General features: G+C 46.1%; 1 protein-coding gene across 1 annotated transcript in view; it reads right to left on the bottom strand.

Annotated features, from left to right (window-relative positions):
* Positions 1-25,380, bottom strand: part of LOC138516091 (RNA exonuclease 1 homolog) — a 2,454,886-nt gene that overhangs the window by 604,517 nt on the left and 1,824,989 nt on the right. The window contains exon 11 of the mRNA XM_069630920.1: positions 13,978-14,051. Within this exon, the coding sequence (XP_069487021.1) occupies positions 13,978-14,051 (74 nt within the window). The remainder of the gene's footprint in view (positions 1-13,977; positions 14,052-25,380) is intronic.

Below are 25,380 nucleotides of genomic sequence, written 5' to 3'. Positions count from 1 at the left end.
TATTCAAAATACTCTGTCTCACTTCAAAGAATGCCTTGCAGTCACCAGTCTGTGTGTTATCTGCTTCATGCGCAATTCCCTTTCACAGTGTAGCTGCAAAACCGGCGACCGCGTTACCAATGGTGACGGGACGCATCAGACGCAGTTTTCTACTTTAAACGTAGCATCATCACCCCATGACTGGTCAACCCGATGCTATTCCAACCTCGTGTTTAATAGGTTATTGTCAGTCCAATGCAGGAAATGAATTAACACCCTGACATACAAAAACTCAAGGGACTTTTGGAAGATACTAAATGCCACCAACGCCCCTCAACAAGCTATTGCTAGTAACATGGTCACAGAGATCCAATGGATCGATTATTATAGCGCACTATTCGCAAAGCAAGGCTACATAAAAGATCCAGAACTTCTAGCCCTGAAGAGATGGAAGATTTGAATGGAGAGAGAAGACATCCTGAAGAATATATTTCAAATCAGTTCCTCTCGAGCTCCAGGTCCTGATGGCCTCATAAATAAAATGCTGAAAGAAAATCCAGAGAAGTGGGCCAACTTTTGTACTTTGCTGTTCAAACTGATTCTGGACAATTGCACGATTCCATCGTAGAGGTGTGCAATCGTGATCCCCATATTTTAAAAAAAACAAAGATCGGAGCCAAAGAATTATTGCCCGATTGCCCTCCTCGACGTCGTAGGCAAGATATTTGCTACCAAACTTCAACACCATTTGACATCATGGATAAAAATCTCTGGCACATACGGTATAAAACTGGATTTGTTAAAGGAGTGGGGTGCGGGCTGGATCTAACAACAATCAACTTGCAAAAATATAAAAATATAAAACCAAAATATACCTTGTGTTTGTCGACATGGCTCATGCCTTCGACAGTGTCGATAAGGAGCTCCTATGGACAAAACTGAAATACTGGAAATGTCCAGCAAGTTTGATTGGAGCGCTGAAAGAACGCCATTTAGGAACAGACATAAGAATTCGACTGGACAGTGCAGGAACGTTATATACCCCTATTAAGACCTTTAGAGGTGTAAAACAAGGGTGTCCACTTGCCCCCATTTTGTTCAACCTGTCTATATCAGATATTGGAGCAAGTTTGGAAGAAGTGGCAGAGTTTCCACCAAAAATCAACAGCCGCTACCTTGGTTGGATGCTATATGCAGACGACCTGGTTCTTCCAGATGTCACCCCTATTGGCCTCCAGCGAAAATTGTCTGCTCGAGAAAAGTATGTAGCCACCAACGGGTTAAAAATTAACCCTGCAAAATCAAAAATCCTAATCCTCCAACTGGAAAATAAGAGGCTCCAAAAAGAAGCCGCAGTGGTACTTGGGAAATGAAACACTCTATTTGTGAACCAAACCCAATATCTGCGTATGTGGATTAATAGTAGTATCTGCGACACTCCATAGATGGAAAAGGCCAAAGCGAAATGCAAACATCTATCTGCCCAAGGCCTGGCAATAAACAGAAAATACGGCAAGTTTTTGTTACGCTCACCTGGTCTCTGCGGAGGTGTTGGGGCACAGTTGCAGCCCTCCCTGAACTTGAATCGCCCCCTTCAGGCCTCTCCCTCAGTAGAAAAGCTGTGAGCAGTGGTACGTGGTGATACTGCTCCTGCGTGGAGAGAAGAGTGTGTGAGTGCATCAATCTATGATTGTTGTATCTTTCGAACCCTTCACCCCTAAGCACGGTTTCTGTGAGCATACGCCGGCCCATAAAGCTCACCTATGAATTATGGAAGATAAGCTCTCTGTCCTGCTACTTCTGGCATGGGCACGTCGAATGGGATCTAGTTCCTTCACTGATCCATGATAAGGATAAGTCCAGTCCAGCTGCGATTATGCTTCTCTTTATGATTGGTAAGTCTTTCTTGAGCTCTTGTGCTGCTGTTCGTTCTGTTTAACGTCTTTATTTGTTGCTCCTATTTATGCCCGCAATAATGTCTCTCTTCTGTTTTCTTCCCTTAGATGGAAATGCAGCCTCAATGCAGCTGTGAGATGCGAGACGCGGCCGGATGGAAGATGGATGCTACCGCAATGTTGGACAGCAGGTAAGTGATGGTTTAAGGAAAGCGCGAAAGTATGGCGAAGGGCAACCTTACACTGGCTGTTTTTTTCGATGTCTAACCTTGTCTTCTGTTTTTCCTTGCAGGCGCTGCTGTCAACGATGGAGCGTGTCGTGCTGCGGTGCCATTATGAAGATTTCGGCATTCCGGAAAGTGTAAAAATAAATACTTGGTCTGCCGAAGAGATGTACAGGTAAGAACAGTTTCCCCCAGTTGGTAAGTATGCTGCCAGGAAGCAGGATGTTCAAAGTTAAGTCTGACCTCAGACGACAGTGAGCGTTACGCTGCTTGCAAGTGCAGAATAACGCGAAGCGTCTGTCTTGAGGATGGGGGCAGCTTATATAGCTGAGATCCTGGGCACCCCCATTAGGGCCGGCTTACCAGCCACACCCTGCCACTCCTAGAGAGTGAGCATGTGCAAAGGTAATCCATTAGCAGTCACACCCAAGAATACACTTGGGGTTGCTTAATGGATGGAATGTTCAAGGTTAATGCATCCTACTTAATGGATGGAATGTTCAAGGTTAATGCATCTGAAGTGCTATGTCCATAATAAAAGCTTTTTGGTGTTAAATGGATGTTCTTGTTTACTTTTGTTGGTGAGCCTGGCACCAAAGGCGCCAGGACAGTGTCCACCCAGGTCTCCTGTGCATGTAACCCCTGCATGCCTGTGCCCCTGACTCGTATTCCCTATGGGATCTGTTTGAAAATACATTCTGGCGAAAGGTGCTGTGGCTTCCTAAAGGCGTGCCTATGGCATGTATTCGATATGAGCTCACATGCTGTCGCTGTACAGAGAAATGCTTGCTGAAGACCGACCGCCATAATTTGACATACTGCATAATCCAAGACGCAAGAGAGATGAAACAATTCTATGTCAATGGGCTGACTGGTGTGAAGATCTCCTTGAGGACCTCAATACTGATAACACACTATTAGTAAACCCAAACTTAGTAAAAAAAAACTGGCTTCAGGATTGGGTAAATACTGTTGATCAGAGATCACACCACAGACTAAAGCAAAATGTTGTCCTGGAGACAAAAGCTTTGAATAAGTTACCTAATTACTTGGAGAAGTTTCAAGGCAATCGCCAAAGAGCCTTATTTATGAAATTTCGGCTATACCCATTTGGAACTAAAGAAACATGATGTCTGAGAGAAAATAATCCATCGGACGACTCAAAATGCAGAATGTGTAATAGTGCTGATGAAACTCTGAAGCACCTAAAGTTATTCTGCCCCGCACTCAAAACTTTGAGAACTAGGCACTTGGGAGTGTATATATCTGAAAGGCCATCCATGTGCGATGAAGATTGGTGGTTGGTGCTCTCAGAGGGAACAAACAAAAAACTAAACCTGCGCACTAACCTTCTTTATATCACAAGTGAATGATCTGTTAACACAAGGTGATATAGAGCTAAAATCTTGAACTATGTGAAAAACATTAAAAGGGACTCACTTGTGACTCCATGAAATGCAAAGTTAGATGGTAAAAGATGAACTGGTAGCGTTAAATGATAAGTATGATATGTGATATGTTTAAGGAATTTATGATGAATGTAGATACATTTTAAACGTTTGTAATAAACTATTAAAAAAATAAATGCTGCAGTACAACACACAATACAAATGTAAGACCATTGAAATCACACATGGTTCACTGAACACATGTAGAGAACTGCCTGGGACATGCACAAAGACATCCATCCAAGAGGCATACTTGCTGTAAGCGCAACGTGAACACTCCCACCGTACATTAACATGCACATGCACTGTGGAGGCCAGCAACACATGGACACTCACCTGACGACTCCAGACGTTGCTGCAAATTGCTGACCTGGGTGTGCAGCGCCGGGTAAAACTTCTCTAGGACTTGCATGTCGGTGGTGTACATCTGGCCCCTGCGCCCCCTTGCTTGGCACCAGCCTAGAGGAAGTGCAGGGCCTTGTTGTGGGTCCTGGATTTCAGGTCCTCCCAGCGCTTGTGCATGTGATGGTAGTCACGGGATGCTACCCCCATCCGCAGTGATAGCATCCCAGATCAGCTTCCGTCCTTCCTTGCTGACTTGCGTTGGGGCGTGGAAGAAGACCTTATAATGCCCCAGGACATGCTCCATCATGATGTCAACTTCCCTGGCAGTGAAGTTTACAGCCTCTGTCTCGATGCTGTGAGGTTGCCACTCACCTCAGATGATGTTGATTGAGACATGGCAACCCCTGAGGCAGGTGTGGGTTGGCAAGGTGGTCCTGGGACTGGGCTGTGGAGCGGTGGTAATGGAATGGCACATTGGGAGTCTTCGGAATCAGCTGAGGTGGTCACAGGGCCAAGGACAGGAGCACTGGCAATGGCTGGACAGCAGGCACTCAAATTACAGGGCAGGTGGGCAGCAGGCACACACAGTGGGCAGGCAGCAGCAGATGGCTCGTAGGAAGCAGGTAATAAAAGGCTCATAGGCAAGAGTGTGGGTCTTCCGTGTCTCTCGTGTGGGCACCCCGAAACAGAGTGACTGTTACTCTGCGCGTTCGAAATTAGCGCGTACACGTGAAATCAGAGGAAAGGGCCTCATCGTGTAAGTTATGTGACACGCACTGGGCATTGCCATTCTGATTCGGGATAAAGGAGTGTGTAGGTGAAAATTAAACCGCACGTGCCATTTGGAGTGGATGGATGAGTGCATTTCGGAGATTTCTGGGGTGCCACGCAATTTGTTCACTACTGTGACAGTGCAAACTTCTCATTTTGGTGGGGATTTGCCTCTGCGCACACAGAGGTTAACGGTGAGTCACGTACTCATTCATACTCTGGGTGCCCCTGTGTATCGTGTACCTCCATTATTAATGTAACATTCGCTTTCCTGGGCTTTGCATATGCATTTTTTGTGTTGCTGTGTGCCACACAGTACCGCTTAACGCTTCTTCTTTTCACTAGAGGAGCTACCGAGGGGACGCGTACATGCTTTTTTGATATTTGGGGTGCCTGTGCATTACGCGTCCCGTTCATTTTTTCACCAGGGGTAATATTGAGCCTTGCTAGACCACACTGGTACGTTTTACATTACCTACCCTGCACCCTCACCCCTACTGCCGAGAACAATTACTTGTTGTGCCTCCCATTGTACAAATCCATCTGTTCCACGAGTGGGAAGACCACAAGAGGGAGAGGTGGCCCGGGTCAGGGACGTGCAGAGAGAGCTGTGCCCTGCCACCAACAGGGTCAGGGAGCTGCAGGTGATGCTGCTGTCCCCAGCACCCAGGGTCAGGGAGCTGCAGGGTCATCTGCTGTCCCCAACAGCCAGGGTGAGGGATTTGCAGCGATAGCTGTAGTCCTCACAGCCCAGGTACACGGACACGGAGGGGCAGAGGCTGTTCGTCACTCAAAGGGGAAGGGACGTCCACGCAAAACAACTGTCCCCAGCACCTACGGTCAGCTGATGTCCCCAGTGCCCAGGTTCAGACACCTGCAGCTGCTGTCCCCAACCGCCAGGGTCAGGGAGCTACAACAGTATCTGTTGTCCACCCCCCCCAGGTACACGTACATGCAGGGGCAGCTGATGGCCTTGCGTCCAAGGCAAAGGGACGTAAAGTCAAAGGACCTGGCCCCATCACCCAGGTACGGGGACCTGCAGGGGCAACAACTGTCCCAGCATCAGTGGGTGATGGCATGGCCCAGGCCACTAGTAGTCCAGCACCTACTGCCCCGAGTGGTCCAGCCACACAGGATCTGCACCACCTGCCAAGAAGCAAAAGCGTGCATAACAGGAAAAGGCTCAATCCCAATGCACGGCACAGGGCACTGCCACGTCCAGGAAGAGGAGCTTCAATGATGAAGAGCTCCACATCCTCGTGGACTACGTGCACGAAAACCATCATGACATGCTCATGCAGCCAGGAAACACACACACCTGCTCAGCGTATGGTCCACTGGCAGCGAGTCACGGATGGCATCAACGCCTTGGGGAATAAGAGGCGCACCGCTCGTGAGGTCATGAAGCGGTGGAATGACCTCCACCGTCGAACCAAACCCTCCGTTCCCGCCATGGCGTCTGCTTGGTCTTGTTCTGGCTGGCCGTTAGCTGTCGGCGTAGTAAATTGATCTATCCTGCTCTGGGATATCAATCTTCTGGATTTGTCTTTGCCCATGTCGAATGCCAATGTGTATCGCAGTCCAGGCTGCTGTAGCGGGGTGGTGGCAATACTTTCAATGTCACGGAATCCTTTCACCAGTCTCGGCAACAAGGGAGTCCTCTGTGCTCCACTCGGCAGGGCCGTTTCGCCTCGGTGTGTGGTGGGCAACCAGCTCGCCTCGTCTCCCAAGCCAATTCACAGGCTCCTCTCCACTGGCCCTGGCCCTGCCGTGTCGTGCGGGGCGTGTGGTAGGTTTCCCGCCCGTCTCGCCTCACCGGCCAGAGCCTCTCCACAGACCACACGGGGGCTGCCGCCCAACAGCTCCATTGATTTATGCAGGCATAGCAAACAGGTCGTTTGCTGTGCGGTCCGCGGTGGATAGTCACGATTCTCCCTCAAAGCGCCTTCCTGCCGTCCCACTTCACTCCGGTGAGCGCGGCCATCTTGATCGTGCGACGCCGCGAGCGCGGTGCCTACTTCCCGCCGCTCTGAACTCGCTCAATACGGTGCGTTTCGGCCTGGAATTTTCTCCGTGTGTGCCAGGGGCACTTGCCTTCAGGAGGGTATGTGTTTTCGGAGGATTTGCCACTCGTAGCAGGCTATTTATTCAGGCTGTTTGCTGCGGCCGTCGGAGCGCCAGGAGCTCACGTCCTCATCGTCCCGTTGCTGGCCACGCCCCTACCTGTCCTCCTTTCAATGGGAGCCTTGTGTTCTACTAGCAGCAGGCAGTGCTCACGTGAAATGTTCAATTAAACAAACATCACATCTTCATCATTGTTATTTTGCCTAATAGTTCATTTTGAAATCATAAACTGTGCTCTTTTCTCAGTGCTTCCCATTGGCAGCACCCAAACATCTCAGGGCCTCTGGACGTGCTGAACAGAAATTCACCTCACAGATCAGATAACAGTACCAGTTATGTCATTTGCACATTCTTGCAAGCTCTCAGGGCTGTCATGAGAAGGTACCGCAATGTGGAGAGGATGGCTGCAAGCCTGATGTTTGTTAAGGGAAAGTTAAGTTTAAAGTGTGCATGCGTTTCTTTTGTTTTATTCTCCAAGTCAAAAGTATTGTAGGCATTGCTGAGAGAGAGAGCAGCCACGAGGCTAATGTAACTATTTTGCCCTGTATTGGCAGCAGACATTCCAAGAGCTCTCTGCAATGGCACCTCTGGCTGCTTGGGCTGCACTGGCTGGGCAAAGCCAAGTGCAGTCTTACTGTTGTGGATACTATGACTGGACCATACCCTATCTGGCTGCCAATGCCTGGTGATTATAGCCTGCATCGATATTGTAGCACAGCAGCAGATTAGGATATTTTCTGGTGACAGCAGACATAAGAGGAGTCGGCACACCCACTGGACTCTGATATGGGAGATTTACAGGACTTGAGCAGACAAGGTAAAGGGAGATTTGGGGTGGGTTAGGGGTTTTAAACTGTGTAGAAAGCTTCTTGACCAGGCACGTCGGTCTGCGGGAGCCCTTTAGCTGGCATGTGTCTGCAGAATTTTTCATTTCGGAAGTGCAGCAAAGGCAATCAGGGATTTTTAGCTGAAAGTACCCTTGAGGGGGGCCCACCAGCTGCCTCCATGTTCCCAGTCAGCAGGTTTATTACTCTCTCCACATCAGACACCTGGGACTCGACACTCGGGGCATTTCCACATTGTGTGCACTCCCTGTGCCAGTGGTACACTGTTACATGTAATTGTAGTGGACTTGGCTGTGATTATGTGTGCACATGTTCGCATGGACGTTAAAGACATGCTGCATATCCACTTGATGAGTCACAATTAGCATGTTTTAGTGTACTGTTTGCAGTGCCATGGGACAGGATGTGCATGTCCACAGATACTGTTGGCAATGGGTGCAGTGCTTACATGGTCAGGGACATGGGATGTAGTGGCCAGTCTGCATAAGGCATGGCCTTGAGCTTTTTGTACATACTGTGTGTATGCAAATTATGGCATGGTAACCTGCATGCCAATGTGTTGCAGGACAGCATTGTGATACCCATGCATGTAGTCGATGCAATTAACATGATTGGCCATTTCTTTATATGTCCATGCGCAGGTGATGAGCCACTAGATGCAGAAGAAGAGGTAGTGGAGGAACGGGAGTCCGAACAAGAACAGAGCACCAGTGGAGGACATGTTGTGGCAGCCCATGAAAATCCACGGGTGCTTCATGCCATTCGGGGTGTAACCCACTCCAATGAAACCAGTAGCTCTGGTGGTGAACAGGATGTGGATACCTCTATGCTGTCAGAGGCGAGTGCATCAAGTGTTGGAGCTGTTGTAGCCTGTGCGTCTGTAGAGGATCACGTCCTCTCACAGAGCCAGTCAGTGTTGCCACATCCGTCTGTGGTGGTTATAGCTGCAAGGCCACGCTCCACAGTATGTGTTTCTGGTCCTGTGACAGATGACCAAGGGAGGGATGCAGTCCTGCAGCCACAGACCGCGGCATCACATCAAGGGCCATGCTCCCGTGGGTCAGGCAGGTGTGGGGCCCGCACACGTGGTGGACGTGTGGCGACTGGGGATACAGTGTGGGAGCAGTCCATGTATACTGTTGCACAACAAAAGGGTGCTTCCTTTGAGATGTTGGCTCAGAGCATGGATAGGGTGGCCAATTCCATGATCCCCCTCCCAGAAACACAGGTAGAGCACCAGCTGCAGGCATTGCGGTCCACATGCCGCTCACACAGGCGGCACATGGAGCACAGCAGCAGGAGCCGACGGGCCAATCTGATGCTTCTGCAGGCATCCCTACTTGCAGAGGGTCGGGCACACAGGTAAGGCCTGGAGGCAAGAGTTCCTGTCCCTCAGAGCTTCAATGGAAGTGCTAAAGGCAGCCGGTGGTACGCAGTACCAAATGGAGATGCAACTATTGAGGCAGACCATCTCGGAGGATATCCGTGCATCCTGTGAGGTGTTGCATGAGGACCTCCGAGGCTTCATGTTGCAGATGCATTCATCTGAGTCCCGCCTGGCCACTGCCACTGAGGACCAGGCCAGGGCTATACATGGTCAACCTCCCTTACCACTACCACTGTTGGATTCAACACAGGAAGGTGGCCACAGCAGCGACAGGCCCCCCAATCCAAGATAGCTGTTCGGTCCATGAGCCCATGGAGGGAATAGTTCTTTCAACTTCCACCCATGTGGGAGTTGACTTGCACCCTGCCCCTCCCCCGTGGACATTTTTATTCTTTTTTCTTTCACCCCCAACCCCCGGCCAGATGTCGGCACATCAGATTTTGTTTTGCCATTTCCTGGTTGTGTTCTTTGTTCATTTATGTATTCATTGCCCTTGAGGTGTGCCATGAACTCCTCATGGACTACACGTGCAGGCATGCGTAGTGAAGTAATCTGGCATGTTTGCATGGGGGTGCACAGGATGGCATGTGCAGGTAATTATAGTTTTGTTGTTCTGTATCATATGTGTGTGCTGTGTCAGTGGTAATGCACAATGGCTGGTTTAATATGTTCTCCCATGTCATTCCAGTAATCCGTGATGTGGTGGAGACTGCTGTCCCGGGTGAATTACCCTGCACCATTCTGAGTCCACGCTCCTCCTGCCCTCCACCAGACGCTGTCCTTCCTTTGTCGAATTAGGCAACACACTTACTGGTGAAGGTCATGTGGGATTTACTACATACAGACACAGTAATTCGGTAAGCTTTTGCACGGTCTTGCATGTCGGGCATGCTTCATTACTGGGCATCTTTGCTGCATGTGTTGGTTTTCTTATCTGTCCTTTGCATGCAAACATGGCGGTATGGTAATTTGATTATAGCTCTTGTCACTGTGCGACCTACCCATGTGGATACCTCAATGGGTGCACCGATTGTGCTGTGCAGCAGGTCATTGTACATCTGGTAACCAGGCCATGGACTCCTTGATCTATCATTTCCTTGTTATTCCCTCTCTGTGATACTCGCTCTCTCCCTCTCTCTGGTGTGGTGCACTGTACCCATGTACAAATCTATATCATTGACCATTCACCCTGTGTCACCCTTGCATATTTTCTTTCTGTAATCAATTATGATCATATATGTGCATGTAGTTTGTGCTGATACCCTGCATTACATTCCATTTAGGTAAAGCGTCTCCCGACGGTGTGCATCATATGCAAAGCAGGTGAGTTCCACGGACAGGCGAGTGAAGGGCATTTGCTGGCACTTTGATGGTGTTTGCATGGGAGTAGGGCACTCTGTGTTCACTCAGGATTTACTTAACTTTTGCTTAATCCCTATTGTTGGAGGGTGGCATTCATCACCCAGGGGTGCAACGTTATACGTGCTGTGTTACTATCCAGGCTACACTACTGCTACTGCCTATTGCACCAACTGCATGCTTCTAATCCACACCCTGTGTAATTTATTTGGGACAAAACTGCAAGTATTATGCTTGACGTCAACGCCAGGCGCCATATCATGTAACTCCGACCTTCTTCTGGTTAGCCAGTTATTGATGGAGATATTTTTAAAGGGGATCTTTATCGTCAGCAGGGGCCAACCTCTGGGATACCCATCCTGCCGCCCTGTTTGGGGACTAATTTCTGGAATTTCCATGTACTACCCATGTGTTTCATCTTCTACTCTTCCCTGCTAAGCAATCCCTCTGCTCTCTCACGCTCCACATTCTTTTTGTCCTTGATGACCGATTGCTTGATGTACCTCAAGGTCTCACACATCCCTGTCAACCACCGTCAACCCCAGCAATTTGTGGGGCAGTTGCCTCCGTGACTTGGACTAGTGTCATCATCACTGCACTTGGGGAATGACACGAGTGAGTTGCATCTTTCTGCACTTACCCAAGCATCCACTGACTGGTTGCACTTGAACCACCCCTGAACTTGTTAGCAACCTCCGAATACCACACCCCTCTAAGTAACTGCGCACTTGCTCCTTCAGATTGCACCATGCAGGTACGGTGTCTGCCTGTTTTGTATTTGTATTTATTTCCACCCTGTCCTCAGTTCCTGCATGATGGCACATTGAGGCACTTGTGAAAACATGATGAATCACTGTCCGACAGATTCACCGTTACATCCACTGTTAATAGTGTAGTATCTAATTACTGTTGCTGTCCTGAATATTATGGATCTCTATGAGCGGGTGTTATTTTTGTATTTGTCCCATTAATCGTTGAGCGCTTTGAGACACATTATGTTTTGGCCATTTGTCTCCTTTGACATTACATACCATAGCAAAGTCTAGAGATAATTTTACATGCCATATGGGACAGTTCATGTAACACAGGCGATTTGGGGTCTAGTTTGGCATGGTGGTAGTGGATTACTCCCTCTTTTATGTGTTTCTTTGGGAAACACAAAATGAAATTAGTTTTAGTTCTAAGGGATGCATACAATGTTGCACTTCCAAGGATACTTTCTCAGGGTGGTTTGGTGGGCATAAATGATTGGCACTTGGAATGTGCCATGGCTGTGTGCACTCCACAGAGGTTGGAATTTAGGTGGGAAAATGTTGCCACAAGCTGGGTACGGGCTGCCTCACCACGTCCCCTTTGACCTGCCATGCGCAGGCAGCGTACATGTGGTTGGGTGTGGGGGCACCACCATGTCCACAGGTATGCCCTGCCGTGTTGAAACATTGTGCAGGACACATGCTGCCACAATGATCCTGCACACTAGTGGTGGTGCATATAGCAACTCACCACCAGAGTGGTCAAGGCAGCAGAAAGGTGACTTCAGCACTCCGAATATGCGCTCCACTATGGCCCGAGTTGCAATATGGGCTGTGTTGTATCTTACCTGGGATGATGTGGCAGGGTTATGTATAGGCTTCATCATGTAGGTGCTCAGAGGGTAGGCAGTGTCCCCTTTAGAGGTGAAATTTTTTGTCATTGGTGAGTATTTGTCTGTGTGTGACATGCATGCATGTGCAGGGGCATTTATACTCGACAATGAGCCATGTGTTGCCATGCCTCCCAGCTTCCAGGGCCCGGTGTAGGGGTGACCTTCTGAATATTAAATTATCATAGGTGGACCCTGGATAGTTTGCATATACAGAAGTAATCATGCCCTTGGCATCACATACAACCTGCACGTTGATGGAATGCCAGTGCTTGCGACCTCGATATATGTGCTCTGTAGCCCTATGTGGACCTAGAGCCACATGAGTGCAATCGACGGCACCAAGGACTTTAGGGAAGTGTGCCACCCCATAAAAGTCCTGGAACACGGCCTGCCTTTCTGCAGGTGTTCTGGGCATGTAGAAGTGCCTGCGGACTGAGGGGCGTACAGTCATTATTGCCAACACCCAGTGGAGGCAGGTTGACTGCGTGGCTGTGAAATGCCCCCAACTATGGCAGTTGCCCGCTGAAATGATCCAGTGGCCAAAAAATGTAGTCCATTGAGCAACTTTTCCAAGGGGCTCAGAGCTTGGGAGCACAGGGTGGGTGATGTAAAGTCCTCTTCCCACTCTGTGACCAGGTCTAATATATGATATGAGGTAGAAGCCTATACCTGCCATAGACCTGGTCATCAGGCATCCCAAAAAGGCTGGTCCTAGGTAGAAAAATCGGGGCCCTGGCCATCATCCTCCTCCTGCGGTGTCCCACGATCACTGCTGCGAGAAATGATACATTGATCGTAGCTGTATACATGTGTTTGTTGATCGCGCAGGCTTTTTATGCATTTGTTTTTGTGCGCGTTGATGTTTTTGCCAGCTATCGCGTGGTGTTCGTGTTTCAGGATTTGCACGCATTTTTCTGCGCGCCGGCGAGCCCTGTTCAATTCCATGAATACCGGTTTTTAGCGCACGTATGGCCGTTGCAAGGATTTTACTGTGGTACTTCCCTCGTTACACCCATATTTTCACTTGTTAACCATTCCAAGTGTTCTGCCCTCTTGTTAGGTGACTGCGCAGACACAGGCGGGCCTTCGCTTGGAGTCTCGCGCAAAGCGTTTGTGGTGTCGCAGTTACGTGTTGGACAGGTCCGGATTCCTCGGAAGTCCCTGGTAAGCCCTGCACATTGTGTTCCATGAATCGACAAATGGGTGCTTGCGTGCAAATTTCACACGTAAACCCCCTTATTTTTCACGCAAATAATACCACAAATCGGGCCCATAATATTGATGGTAAACATTCACGAATACATTCTACAGTCCATTTTTGTGTCAGTCATACAAATTAAAGAGTGCAATAAACAATGGTACATTTTAAATTGGCGTTGCAACAAAGTGGAGAAACCCGTTTGTTTTCAGAAGAAGCAGCAACATCAAAATCAGCATCAAAAAAAGTGACATATTACAAAAGACAAAACGTATGTGGCCAACTCATTACAGAAACAAGGGGTTTCCATCCAGTCAATTGCCATGTCCCTAGTGCAATTGTGCTATGTAGAGAGTCAGCAAAACATCTGACACAGTGGTGTTCCGACTCGGTCACAGAGAATGTCAGAAATGTATACTTCATATCACAATACTGTAGCGATAGTGATTTGAGCACTGATTGGGGAATCCAGTACAGAATAATCGCAGATTCACTTTGAATATAATATACAAACAGAAGGTCAGGAATGAAAAAAACTCTAGTAGGTGTTGCAAAGTTAAAATAAACTTGTGGGAATACACACAAGTGCAAATACTGTATTTTTCTTCAGCAGGATGGAAATTACTAGGTACACCATTAGCAGGATAAAAGTTTGTTAATGCTAGAACACATGGCTTTGTATTTAATTTTAAGTTTAGTAGAACAGAAATCAGGAAAAGGATGTCATTTTAAAAATATGGAAGATGTAACAATATACCTTTGTAACCTGGCATCCAGGAGTTCCAACTACTGCTTCACAACAGCTGTAGCGCGTTTCTAAGCCACCGGGCACTGCAATAAGAAGACAATGCTTGTTGGTACAGCTGAAATAGTAATTTTTGGAGGATATGTATGCAACATATTGTGTACTGCCAGAGTATAAATTTAAAATGTGTGTTAAAGTGACCTTTAAGGATAGCAGTACTCGTATGTTGCTCTGTCCAACTTCTTGCCAGAATTGACAGCATTTTTTGAAAATTAACTTAATGAAGCATGCTCTGAGGGTAAGGGAAAAAGTGACTAAATGGGCTGGTTAACCCCCTACCTGCTACGTGATGGTAGACCCAGGGATGGTGTTAGTAAGATTACCTGGTCTACGCCACCCTCACCCTTTACCAGGATTATGACAGGAACTTTTCAAATCGCACCATCGAGCCCTGTCCTTTTAAGGGGCTCGGAGTGTAAGGGTGTCGAAGAAGGAAGCAGACACAAAGGTGGCATTATTTTGGTTAGACTTATTTTATCGTATTGGAAACGTAATTGTCCCCATCTCTTAAGAGGGGTTTCCCTGTGTGACAAATCTGAGGATGTTGTCCCTTCCTTCCTAGGGGGAGACCTTTACCATGGGGCCAGGGTGGTACGTCCACAGTACAATAATCCCCCTGTGGGTGGAGCGCAGAGGGAGGATCACATGGGGAGGGAAGGCCCCTATGGAATTAGGGATTGTTATTCTCAGGGAACACTGCATTCCTCCTCCTTGATAAATCCAGTTCCTTCTCCAATATCAAATCCCCCCCCCCGACCGCCCTTTTAAGGAGAGCTAATATACTCTGTTGCAAGGTTTACAATCTTGATACACTTGACAAACCTGAAATATCCAAGAATTCTAAGTATCTCGCTTCGGAGGGGAAAACAACTAGTACTGGGACGAAGGTCACTCAGGAAGCAAAGTGAACAGGCTTCTTTATCTCGAGATGTCAATTGCTGGAATGGAGGCAGCTGGCCGACACGGGAGATCAAAAGGAACTCAGCTGTCGAACAGCTGAGAGACGAGCCTGAGGGCGATAAGCCTCTCGAGAATGAGTCTCGGGAGAACAGTCCTTTGAGGAGGCATAGTAGGTTGCCTACACTAGGCTGATAGAAGGAAGCCGAACAGGAAGCCACCGAGTGAGATAGCGGTAAGCCCGACAAAGGTCCAAGTTGGAAGGACCGGTACTTATCTCAAGACTGCCCGAGCTCCCGTGAACCACTTGCAAGGCAGGACGTGCAGTCGGGAGGAGAGAGATGCTGCGCGAAGTGCTGCCGACCCTGCCGCCCTCCAGGAAGCTGATGGTGCCTTAGCAAGCAACACAGACTGGGTAAACGCTGGTACCGTTCAAGAAGAAGAGAACAGGTATGCAGGTTTACCAGAAGGTGTTGGCGGTTCAGGGAAGCTTGGGAGTGTGTCTAAGAAGAGGGTCTGGGAACCGAAAATAAATCAAAGACAGTTACTCACTTGGCTGGAGAGTGAACCAAAGGGGAATAACGCCGCTGTGCAAGTCTGGGAGCAGACCGAAAGAGAGAGGGTCTGGGGACCAAAAGTGAATCAAATAAAGTCTTTTTTTTGTCTATTTTTTTAACTTGATTTAACTCTATTTAACCAGTTTTTACAAGTTGAGTAACTCCTTGTATCCTGATTATTTCTTCTTTCTTTAATTCTAATGAGGGCAGAGACATTTAGCTCATTTTTTGTGATCGAGATCAAGACTCTCTACAAAGTTCCCTACTGCTATGACTGGTTTCCTATTAACTCCATTCATTAGGTTGGAACACCAGTATTCCTCGTCCATAATGCAGTAGTCTGAAAACAGGTGGCCTAAATAAGTCCTTCTGTTTCATGAGAGGCCTTTAAATTTAAGGATCAGATGTCTCAGTGTTTCAGTTACGTTCGACTGCTTGCAGAATCTGCACAAATTTACACTAGCTTGGTCTCTGATGGCTAGGATTTAATATGATTTCAAGATATTTAGCCTGGCTCTCATAAAAGTTGAACGTAAGTAATCCACTTGGCAGGAGAGTGAAACAAGGGAGAGTACCGCCACTGTGCGAGTCTGGGACCCGCAACAATATCAGAAACCAAGGTCTAAAGTTCGGAGGGTCTGTGACCCTGTGAAAGACATTTTTTGAGAATCACCCGGTTTGGCAAGGGAAACCGCCAAACTACCTTTTAGAGTCTGGGACTCGCACCCACATAGAAGATTGGAAACCAGGGGGACAAAGACCCTCAGAGTGAAAAAGTGAGTACTATACTTGGTGGACAGAAATCCTGAGTTTATACCATATAAAGACTGAAAATATAAGAAACTGTACTTTATCTGTAATTCAGCATACTAGTAGATAAATAGGTTTAGGAGAAAAGAGCACCATGCCAGTATTGGAACTTTGTGATTTTGAAAATTTCTTTTCAACATTTACTTCCAGCAAATCTGGGAAGGGTTTCTGTTCATTGAGAACACCAAGAACACTATTTTCTTTTAGTAAAGAATACCCTTTCACAGTTATCTTAGATTGTATTAGGGACAGTAGTAGGTTTTTTGACACGACAGTGAGACTATTTACTTTCGGATTTCCTGACATTTTCATTAGTTTACTTTGAGGCAGGGAAACCCCTTATAACATTTAGGGATAGAGAGGTCTTTTTCCAGTTCTATGTCATTTCATTTACAGTTTTTTAACTAATCTTTTTTAACGGAAAAACAAATCGGAATTGATTAGATTCACCCCAAACCGGCCATCCCGCTGTTTTGTCACTATTCCCGTTCCCAGCAGTCCTTATACACATTGTCACGGCCACTATATTTTTCAAATGAGTTTTTTGATGAAATAATATATGTTAAATGAAACATCAAAAAAAAAGACTGTCGATGAAAAGAAATTGTACCCTTTTCCCAACCATTTTGTGTTAATAAACTCTTTGCCCAAAAATATGTCACCATTGTGTCCGACTCATACTTCTGCACCCTTAGACCTGCCTCAAAACTAATACTAAAGGGTCTATAAGAATGTCCATCAAATTAAAATTCCACTGTCCTCAGACTACAACTACAAAAGAAACAGAAAAGTTACTATTTCAGAAGATGGGCTCCCTTCTTGACCAGAGTCCAAAAGAATGTTCTATTGCAACAGCCAAAATAATGTTCTCTCACAGTGGAAAGGCCAGGGGGAATGTCTCTTCCACTGGCTTATAGGTTTCACTCAGCCTTTATGAAATTTCACACACAGGGGAATTCTCCCTTCTCCTGGTGTAGATAATTTGTTAAGGATTTCCATCAGGCACACACTTTGGTCTTGGCCTAGTATGTAGTGCACAACTGAGATGTTTTTCTCCTTATTTTATGCAGATTCAATTTGAGATTGTAAACCACATGCATCACACCCCCTTTTCAAATACCCCGGGTCACAATGGACCATGAACCAGGCTGGCTGGTAAAATGCAACATTTATTTTAAAATTCAAAAGAAATCATACGCATTTTAATATGGGGCAGCCATGACCGATGGGGTGATAATTACAATAAGGTTGTAAGCAATAAACTTGGTTTAACCTTCTAGTGGAACATATGCAAAACAAGAGGGAATAGGAGCACTTTTTGATTTAGGAAAGATAGCACCCAAGTTAGGATTTCCCCCTGCAATGTTCCCTCAACCCACACATAATTGAATTCTGAATGTATAGAAAGACACAGCAGTTAATCAGGAATAAGATGCAGAAAACTGAATCCAAATCCGACCTCTCCTCACCAAATAAGAGTGGAAAACTGATTTTAAACCCCTTGCAAGGTAATGACACTTGGAAATGGACAAAATTAATTAATGTGCGGTTAAAACTTTAAGGTAAAATACAATTTCTCATTGAAGCAACAATGCATAGACACTAACAATCACTAACAATCACCAGCAATGGATTACCAAGAACATGTAATTAGAAAATGAATGGAAAGTTTAAAATGAATTGCAGCAAAATGACACGTGTAAAAGTTGCATTTCCTTTCAATTGCCGTGTAAATTCACCCAAACGATTTCTAATAAAAACGGGTGAAATACTCTGATTTGGAGTGCGGTATTTGGGTTGGGGAATAGATATATATATCACAATGAGAGAGATTTTTGGAAGGTAGAGTGAGGTTTGTTTTTAGGAAAATATAGCAGTGAAAAAGAGAAATCGTTTTTTAAAAGTGAAAGGCAAAGTTTTCTTAAACTAGATTTAATGGCTAAGAAAAGAGGAACTATTTAAACACAATATCGCTAAGGATTTACGATCCATGCAATACAGGAATTAAAGAGAAAAGTGGCGCTAACGCTTGGAGATCAAGGGCAAGAACACAGAATTCTGACAGTTTTTAACAAGTTACCAGGATAAGAATAGGATGGCTTAGAGAGTTGGATAAGGACAAATGCAAGACAAAGCAGACTATGGATTTCTATAGGGTAGGGATTATACTTCCAGTCCACTTATAGTTTGGGATTTTGGACCGTCAACTGGTTCTGGTCACTACACGGCAGCACGCCTGGCAAAGGACAGCTGGGCAGGTCGGGTAACCGGATGGTAATTCTGGTCACTGGTTGGCACAGGTACCTCTGGATGCAGTTAGTGGGAAAGCAGTTAGTGGGCATCAAGCCAGGCTGGTTCAGGATGCTTCCCAAAAAGTACCACAGCTTTCCCCCTTTGGGAGATTAGTGGGTTGATTCTGGATCAATGGCCTTGCTGGGAATAGGATCAGCGCTGCTTGAGTTTTGCAGTGGGCCCTGGAGTAGGGTCAGCAATGCTTTAGCCTTGTGGTTGGGATCTGGACTCAGCAGGATGAATGGAACAGGAACGGAATACCGGCGCAGGAAAGCCAGGAAGATTGTGGGTCTCAAGTCTTGTTAGGGAATCTTATTTATAATACACAGTTACATCATCCAAGTATATGGCTGGGCAGGCTTAGCTAAACACACCTCTAACTAATGGGATTGGTCAGGGGTGCTAGTCTCAGCCTTGCTCTCCACTGGTTGGATTTCAAAGCAGGAGGGCAGATTTATGGTGTGAGTTTACAATGTTCAAAAAACCTCCCACAGTTATTTTAGCTAAAATCCGATTTTGCCACAAATGGTACATTTATCAGACCATCCACGTTAAGGCGATTTTAATTGCAGCAGCTTTAGGGTTAACACCTCAGGCTCTGCGCTCGCATTGCATGCCCGGGATTGTAGTAGGGTCACGCAGGTCTGGGAGATGCACAGCATTTGGCTGTGTCCCCAGGCACCTTCCAGGTCCATTAGTGAGTGCCTGCCTTGCCGAGCTGACAGTTGGTGAAGCATAGCCAGGTAAGCACTGGCCTGTCCACCCATCTGCCCCCAACTAAGGCAAGCGCACCCAAACAGGCCACTGGTGTTTTCATTACACCTTCCTGTCGAGCACCGGAAAGCATAGACTTAATGCTTTCTGACGCTCGTAGCTGCAGCTACGAGCGTCTACAATTGGTATCATGCAGCCTAGCCTTGAATCAAGGCTGCGCTGCATGATACAAATTGCAGAAGCTCGTAGCTGTATTAGTTTCAAATTGCTTTATAACTGGTATCATGCAGCACATGATACCAATTGTAAAGCAATTTGAAATTAATACAGCTACGAGCGTCTTCAATTGGTATCATGCAGCCCAGCCTTGAATCAAGGCTGGGTTGTATGACACCAATTAAGCACTAAATTGGGTGTTTTTATGAAAGGCAAATGCCATTCATCTGTGCAATTTTGGTGGTTATACAAAGCCAATTTAATGAGATATGCATATTTCACCTTGATATAGTAATTTCTGGTGACATCACATGCCATTGAATGAATCCCCACACTTTAATTTGTCGGACTTGACCCCTGGTAGTGTTCTGATGTTTCATTTCTGTTTGTGGGTGTATTAAGTCACCATGTGTGGGTGGCATAACCAAGGAATCATGACCCCCCCCGAGAGAGTTCATTTTTTGGCTAGGTATTATGGGCTTGCAGTTACTGCCACTGCATTGCCCCTGCGTCGTGGGCCTCATGGCTTCCTTCCATGGAGAAGTGTAGAGTTGTTACCCCTCTCTCCTGGGGTCATAGGATGAGCGAAAAGCAAACCGAGGGGCTTCAACCAGGGTTACACCTTTGAATTCAAGCACATCTGTTTATTTGTTTTCCACTTGTCTGCTGGAAGTAGTGGCGCAGCACCATTTCCATGGAGCTGATCAGGCTATAGCCCGCCTCCCCCACCACAATCCAGAATGTTAGGCTGTGGTGACTCGACCTGGCTGTCCTACAGGGCGTGGCCAGACAGAACAGGACACACCATTTTGTTCCTCATTGACAAAGGCCTTGCAATTACCAACTACCAGCAGCACCTGGCAATTCCTATACACAGTTGTGCTAAAAACAAGACAATACTGTTGGATTAGCGAATGCTTGTTTTGAATAGGACTTCAGTGACAGACACTCCTAGTGCTTATAAATCAAGAAGCAGAAGGCATTAACTCAGAAGACTGCTTTGAAAAAACAATGACGGGCACTTCTGGCTCACAGTTTGATGCTAATGCTTGATGAAGTTACCTCAAATAGATTCCAAGAGGATGTGTTCTGGGCATGCTGGAAGTGGGTGGGAATGGCCATAGGGATGTGGGGGGAAATAAGTCTGGATTTGAAATGCAGCCTGTATCGTGTGTGATGCACTAAAGTTGTCATAAAATTAGGTCTATTGCTGTGTAATGAGACTGCCAACCTATTCCAATTGTACTTTTTACAGTAGACAACAAACACTTCCTGGTTAAATAAGAGTGCCAGAGAGCAAAGACCAGTTAGCAAGGTTAGTCTTCCATGCCACAGTGGCAGGTGGGATGTCAAGGGTAATGTGCAGATCACTGCTGGTTGGGTCTGTGGGCATTTTGAGGAGTTAGAGTAAGTAATCAGGATCAGGCAGTTATGGTTGGCCGCCAGTCACTTCCCTAACCTCAAGCATTCTCAACTACTAATCAGTCACTCCATAAACATACCTAAAAAAGGCACCCACACAGTCTGTTGGATGCAACCTGGGGAATTAATTTGTTTTCCGTTTGAGTAAGGACAATGCAGTGTTCAGAATGTAATTTTTTGTGTAACCCTGACTGCTCCAACAGTCTGCATACTCTGTTGGGTTGGAGCAGCAAGGGAGATTGCATACTTTTGCAAGCAGATAACAAATTAGCAATGTGCAGCCTAGTTCTGTTCCACAAGGAACATATTTTGCCATTCCTGAGCTAAGAAGCAGGATCTGTACATCACAGAAGACACCACTGTAGCTGACACCGTAGCTGACTTTCTCCAGACTGGTCAAGGACACAATTGAGAAATTCGTGCAACCATTGAAGCCTGAGAAGAATCGCTCCCATTTGGCCACGCAGATAAGTGCAGCTGACAGGGCAAAACAGTACAGCAAGATAATGTATGCAGATGGTGGAGTCATGTTTTGCTCTGTATGTAATGTAGCTGTGGACCACGTCCAAAAATATACTGTTGATATGCACATGCGCTCAAAAAGGCACACAAAACATTGGGGAGATGATGCTAAGCCTCATTCAACCTCAAAACGTCCCAGGCAAACTACTGTTACCTCAAGCTTTGGAGAAATTACAGCTGCTAGGGCAGCCAATCATGATCTAATCATTGACTGGATCAATGCGTGCACAGCCCTAAATATCCCGCTCAGCAAGAGCGACAACCCTGTGTTGCGCAGGTTCCTTCATGACAAAGTCCGCAATGGTGGCGCCATCCCTGGAATCACCAGCTCCAGGAGAGGTATTTGCCTGATACAGACAGGCCAATAATGACCTCAAGGAGAAACTGAAAAATGAAGACATATGTGTCATATTCAATGAGACACCGGATGTTGAAGTACGCTGTGTCCTCAATATATTATTTGGAGCAGTTTGGATGATTGATGGCAGTCAAAGAATACACACATACCTTACTGACACGGTGTTCCTAGCGCAGTGCAACCATGCCACAGTTGCACAGGCAGCTGTGAGGGTTCTCACCGACTATGACATTGCATTCCAAAATGTTCTGTGCTTCAACACGGACAATGCCACATACATGCTTAAGGCATACAAAACTGTTCTAAAAAATCTATATCCAAACTCAATCCACATCACATGCTTGGCACACATCTACAACCTTGTTGGGGAGTCTTTCCGAAAACCATTTGTTGAGCTGAATGCGTTTATAATGTACTTCTCTAGGATTTTCTATATGGCTGGTAGCAGAAAGCGGAGATTCTTACAACACCTCTCTGAGACTCATGGAATGCAACCCTGAATGGCACCCGACCCATGCAGTACCCGTTGGAATTCTTGTTTTGCTGCAGTTCAGTATCATTGAAAACATTTGCACACATTCTGGTTTTGTGGAATCTGAGATGCATCTCAGCAAGTCACCCCCCGATTCCTTAGAAAACCTTCAAAGGGTTCTCAGTGGCAATAGCAAGAATTGCATCAAGGTTCAGCTGGAGATGGTGGCTGACAAGTGCCAGAGCATCCTGTTTCTTACTGACATCTTTCAGAGTCAGATACCTGTTGCCATGAAGGTGTATGATTATCTTGAAGACCTACACATTAACTTTAACAACAATTCTGTGCTGACATTGGAGTCACTGCAGCCTTTTCTTGACTCTAGAGAAGGAACTACATTGAGCCTGAATCAGAAAGAACAGCTCAGGGATCAGCTTACTCAGGCTTTTGAAAATGTTCGACAAGCTAGGCATTAACATAAGGGATGTAAGTATACAAATTTGCATTGGCATCATGGATACTTTCCTCGCAATCCCCGATTCGTTGCCATTTCCACTTCCAAAGGGTCAGTGATTTCTACCATGTCTTAAATGAAAGCCCAAAAAAATACTTTTAAACTGCAACATTTTTACAAAGTCTTGCTTCAGCGATGCACGTCTTTACATTTTTATTCATAAATAATCTTTGGAAGCAAATGGCAGTCCTTTGTCTGTCACTGGGACATTTTTTTTCTTTCTTCAGCTGCCACCAACTGTAATTTACTGAAGAGCAAGGTGGGGGTTTCCCGTCTGGATTGAAGGTTTATTGCCCCCCCGCTTCGCACTTCCTTGTCCTGGAAATCCCATTGCCTGTGGATTCAGCTTAGACTAGATTCTGTCCAACCTATTAATTATCACTAGGGTGTTAGTATCGACTGTGAGAGGCGCTCCTGTTTGGTAGCATCACCCCCTAAGCAGAAACCTACTTTTCTTTTGGAACTTGCAAAATCCAGCCAATGTGGTTTGACCAGTTTTACTCTTATATTTTGGTCCCGAGTTAAACAAGCCAGTTGGATAAAATAACCCATGTGTGTATTTTCCCCAGCAACAAATCCCTTTACATTGCTAGATAATGGCAGGCTTTTATTCAACAGTTTACTTTCAAAACGGGCCTTTCTCTGCTTAAGTTTTCAAAGCCCATTTTACATGTGTGGTGAAAGGCTGGCATTTCTTTTTCAATTCGATTTTGCATCTCCCTCTGGATTCCCACACTGTCTTGCAGCTATAGTTGTTTCCTTATATGCAGGAGTTTTGTTTTAAGCACAGATATATTGAAATTGACATGGCTCTGATAGGGAGTTTCTTTGAACTACTAAGCTTTGATACATTGTAAAGAAAATGAACGCGTTTTCCATGTGGGAAAAGTGAATCTTTTGTTGATTTTCCTCAGAGTTGATTTGACAGGGCCTGTCATTCAGAAATCATGCCCGGTTTTGCTGAAGCACAATGAGAGATACGGGCATGGCAGGGCCTTATTAATCACAGTGGTTTAAGGAAAAACAGATAGAAAAAGCGTCAGAGTGGCATATTTGTTTTGTAGGTGAAATGTTTTTTTTTAATAAAGATTTTGGGCTTGCAGCAAAGCAGTGCTGCCTTTGCACTTTATTCCATCTGTATATGTCAGAACACACTGGCACACTCCCCCTCAGTGTGTCCCCTTGTTCCATCCTGCCCAATGTATGCTTTGCAAGACGGTGCAGGCATCTTTTTGTTGCTGCAAAACACAGTTTTAAGGCCATGGTGCTCACAGGAGCCAGTGCAACCATTTCGCTGTTTTTGTGCAAATGCAGCTTGGTTTTGGCGAAATTCTGTTCAGTGGGTCAATGTAGCCCACAGATTCCCCCGGCCTTCGACTCTTCTGAGATCCATGTCGAGGGAAAGTTGGGCAGGTGGGCTTCATCCGTCAAGAGTCCTTATTCCATCATAGAGGGGAACGCCCTGCTCCTCTCGATCTCTCTCGGAGCGTGGAACGACACCCTCAGCTTTCGCTTGGATCTTCCTTTATGGTGTTGAGCGACACTCCCAAATTTTCTTTGATTTCTCCCTTCCAGGTCGGCAGGGAGGTCCTCTTTGGTCTTGGAATAGGCGCACCCAGAAAAAATTATTAAATAAATCAGAACTGGTTACTTCATTTTCCCCACTAACTGCCTTCTAATAGGGTTGACAGCAGTGGGACACGCATGCATTCAATACGGACAATGGATAGTGAAGAAATATGCTCCCTGTTACATCATTATATTTATAAAACCCTCGCTCCCTTCCGATTCTTCTTTTTCTTACACTTACTCTCCTGCTTCAGATGTCTCCTCTATTTGATTCTCTCTTGGCTCCTCAATTTGCTACAAAGTGAGCCTAGGGTGACAACTCTTTAGCTGATTAATATGGACCCATTTCTCTTCTATCGATTTGCCTTTGGGGATGCGGATTCTGTACGTGACAGGTGAAATTGTATCTACAATTTCTAAAGGACCGTGCCAACCGGGCAAATATTTGCACTCTTTGGTCTGGTTCCTTTGGAAATTGTACAAATAGACCCTGTCTCCTACTTGGTATTCCTTTTTGGTTGTTTATAGATCCTATTGAGTCTTCATACCCTCTGCAGATCTTTCCAGATTCCGCTGAGGGTACGCAAAAGCATGCTGAAGGTGTTTTCTCAACATACACATGAGTTGTGGAGGCATTCATCAGTGTCTGCTCCTGTGTTCTACAGAGCAAATGCTGAGGTAGCACCATCCTTTGTCCAGTCATAAACTCAAATGGAGACAACTTGGTTGCAGAAGACGGTGTAGATCTGATGGTCATCAGGACAAGCGCTAATCGGATGTCCCAACTTGGCCCAGTGTCTGCCACCATTTTTTTTAGAATGCTCACAATGGTTTTATTGTACCTTTCAATTTCAACACTAGAGGGCTGCAGTATGCAATGTGAAGTTTCCTTTTTACCCCAAGTATCTCCCAAATCTTTGTTATCACTTTGCTGGTGAAGTGACTACCTCGGTTTGACTCAATCCTTTGGGGTAGGCCAAAACACGAGAAGATGTGATTGATTATCAGGGCA

The sequence above is a fragment of the Ambystoma mexicanum genome, chromosome 6q (genome assembly GCF_040938575.1).
Source record: "Ambystoma mexicanum isolate Mex_15411 chromosome 6q, UKY_AmexF1_1, whole genome shotgun sequence".
In the NCBI taxonomy this organism is placed as follows: Eukaryota; Metazoa; Chordata; class Amphibia; order Caudata; family Ambystomatidae; genus Ambystoma; species Ambystoma mexicanum.
This window is presented reverse-complemented; position numbering and strand designations above follow the sequence as displayed.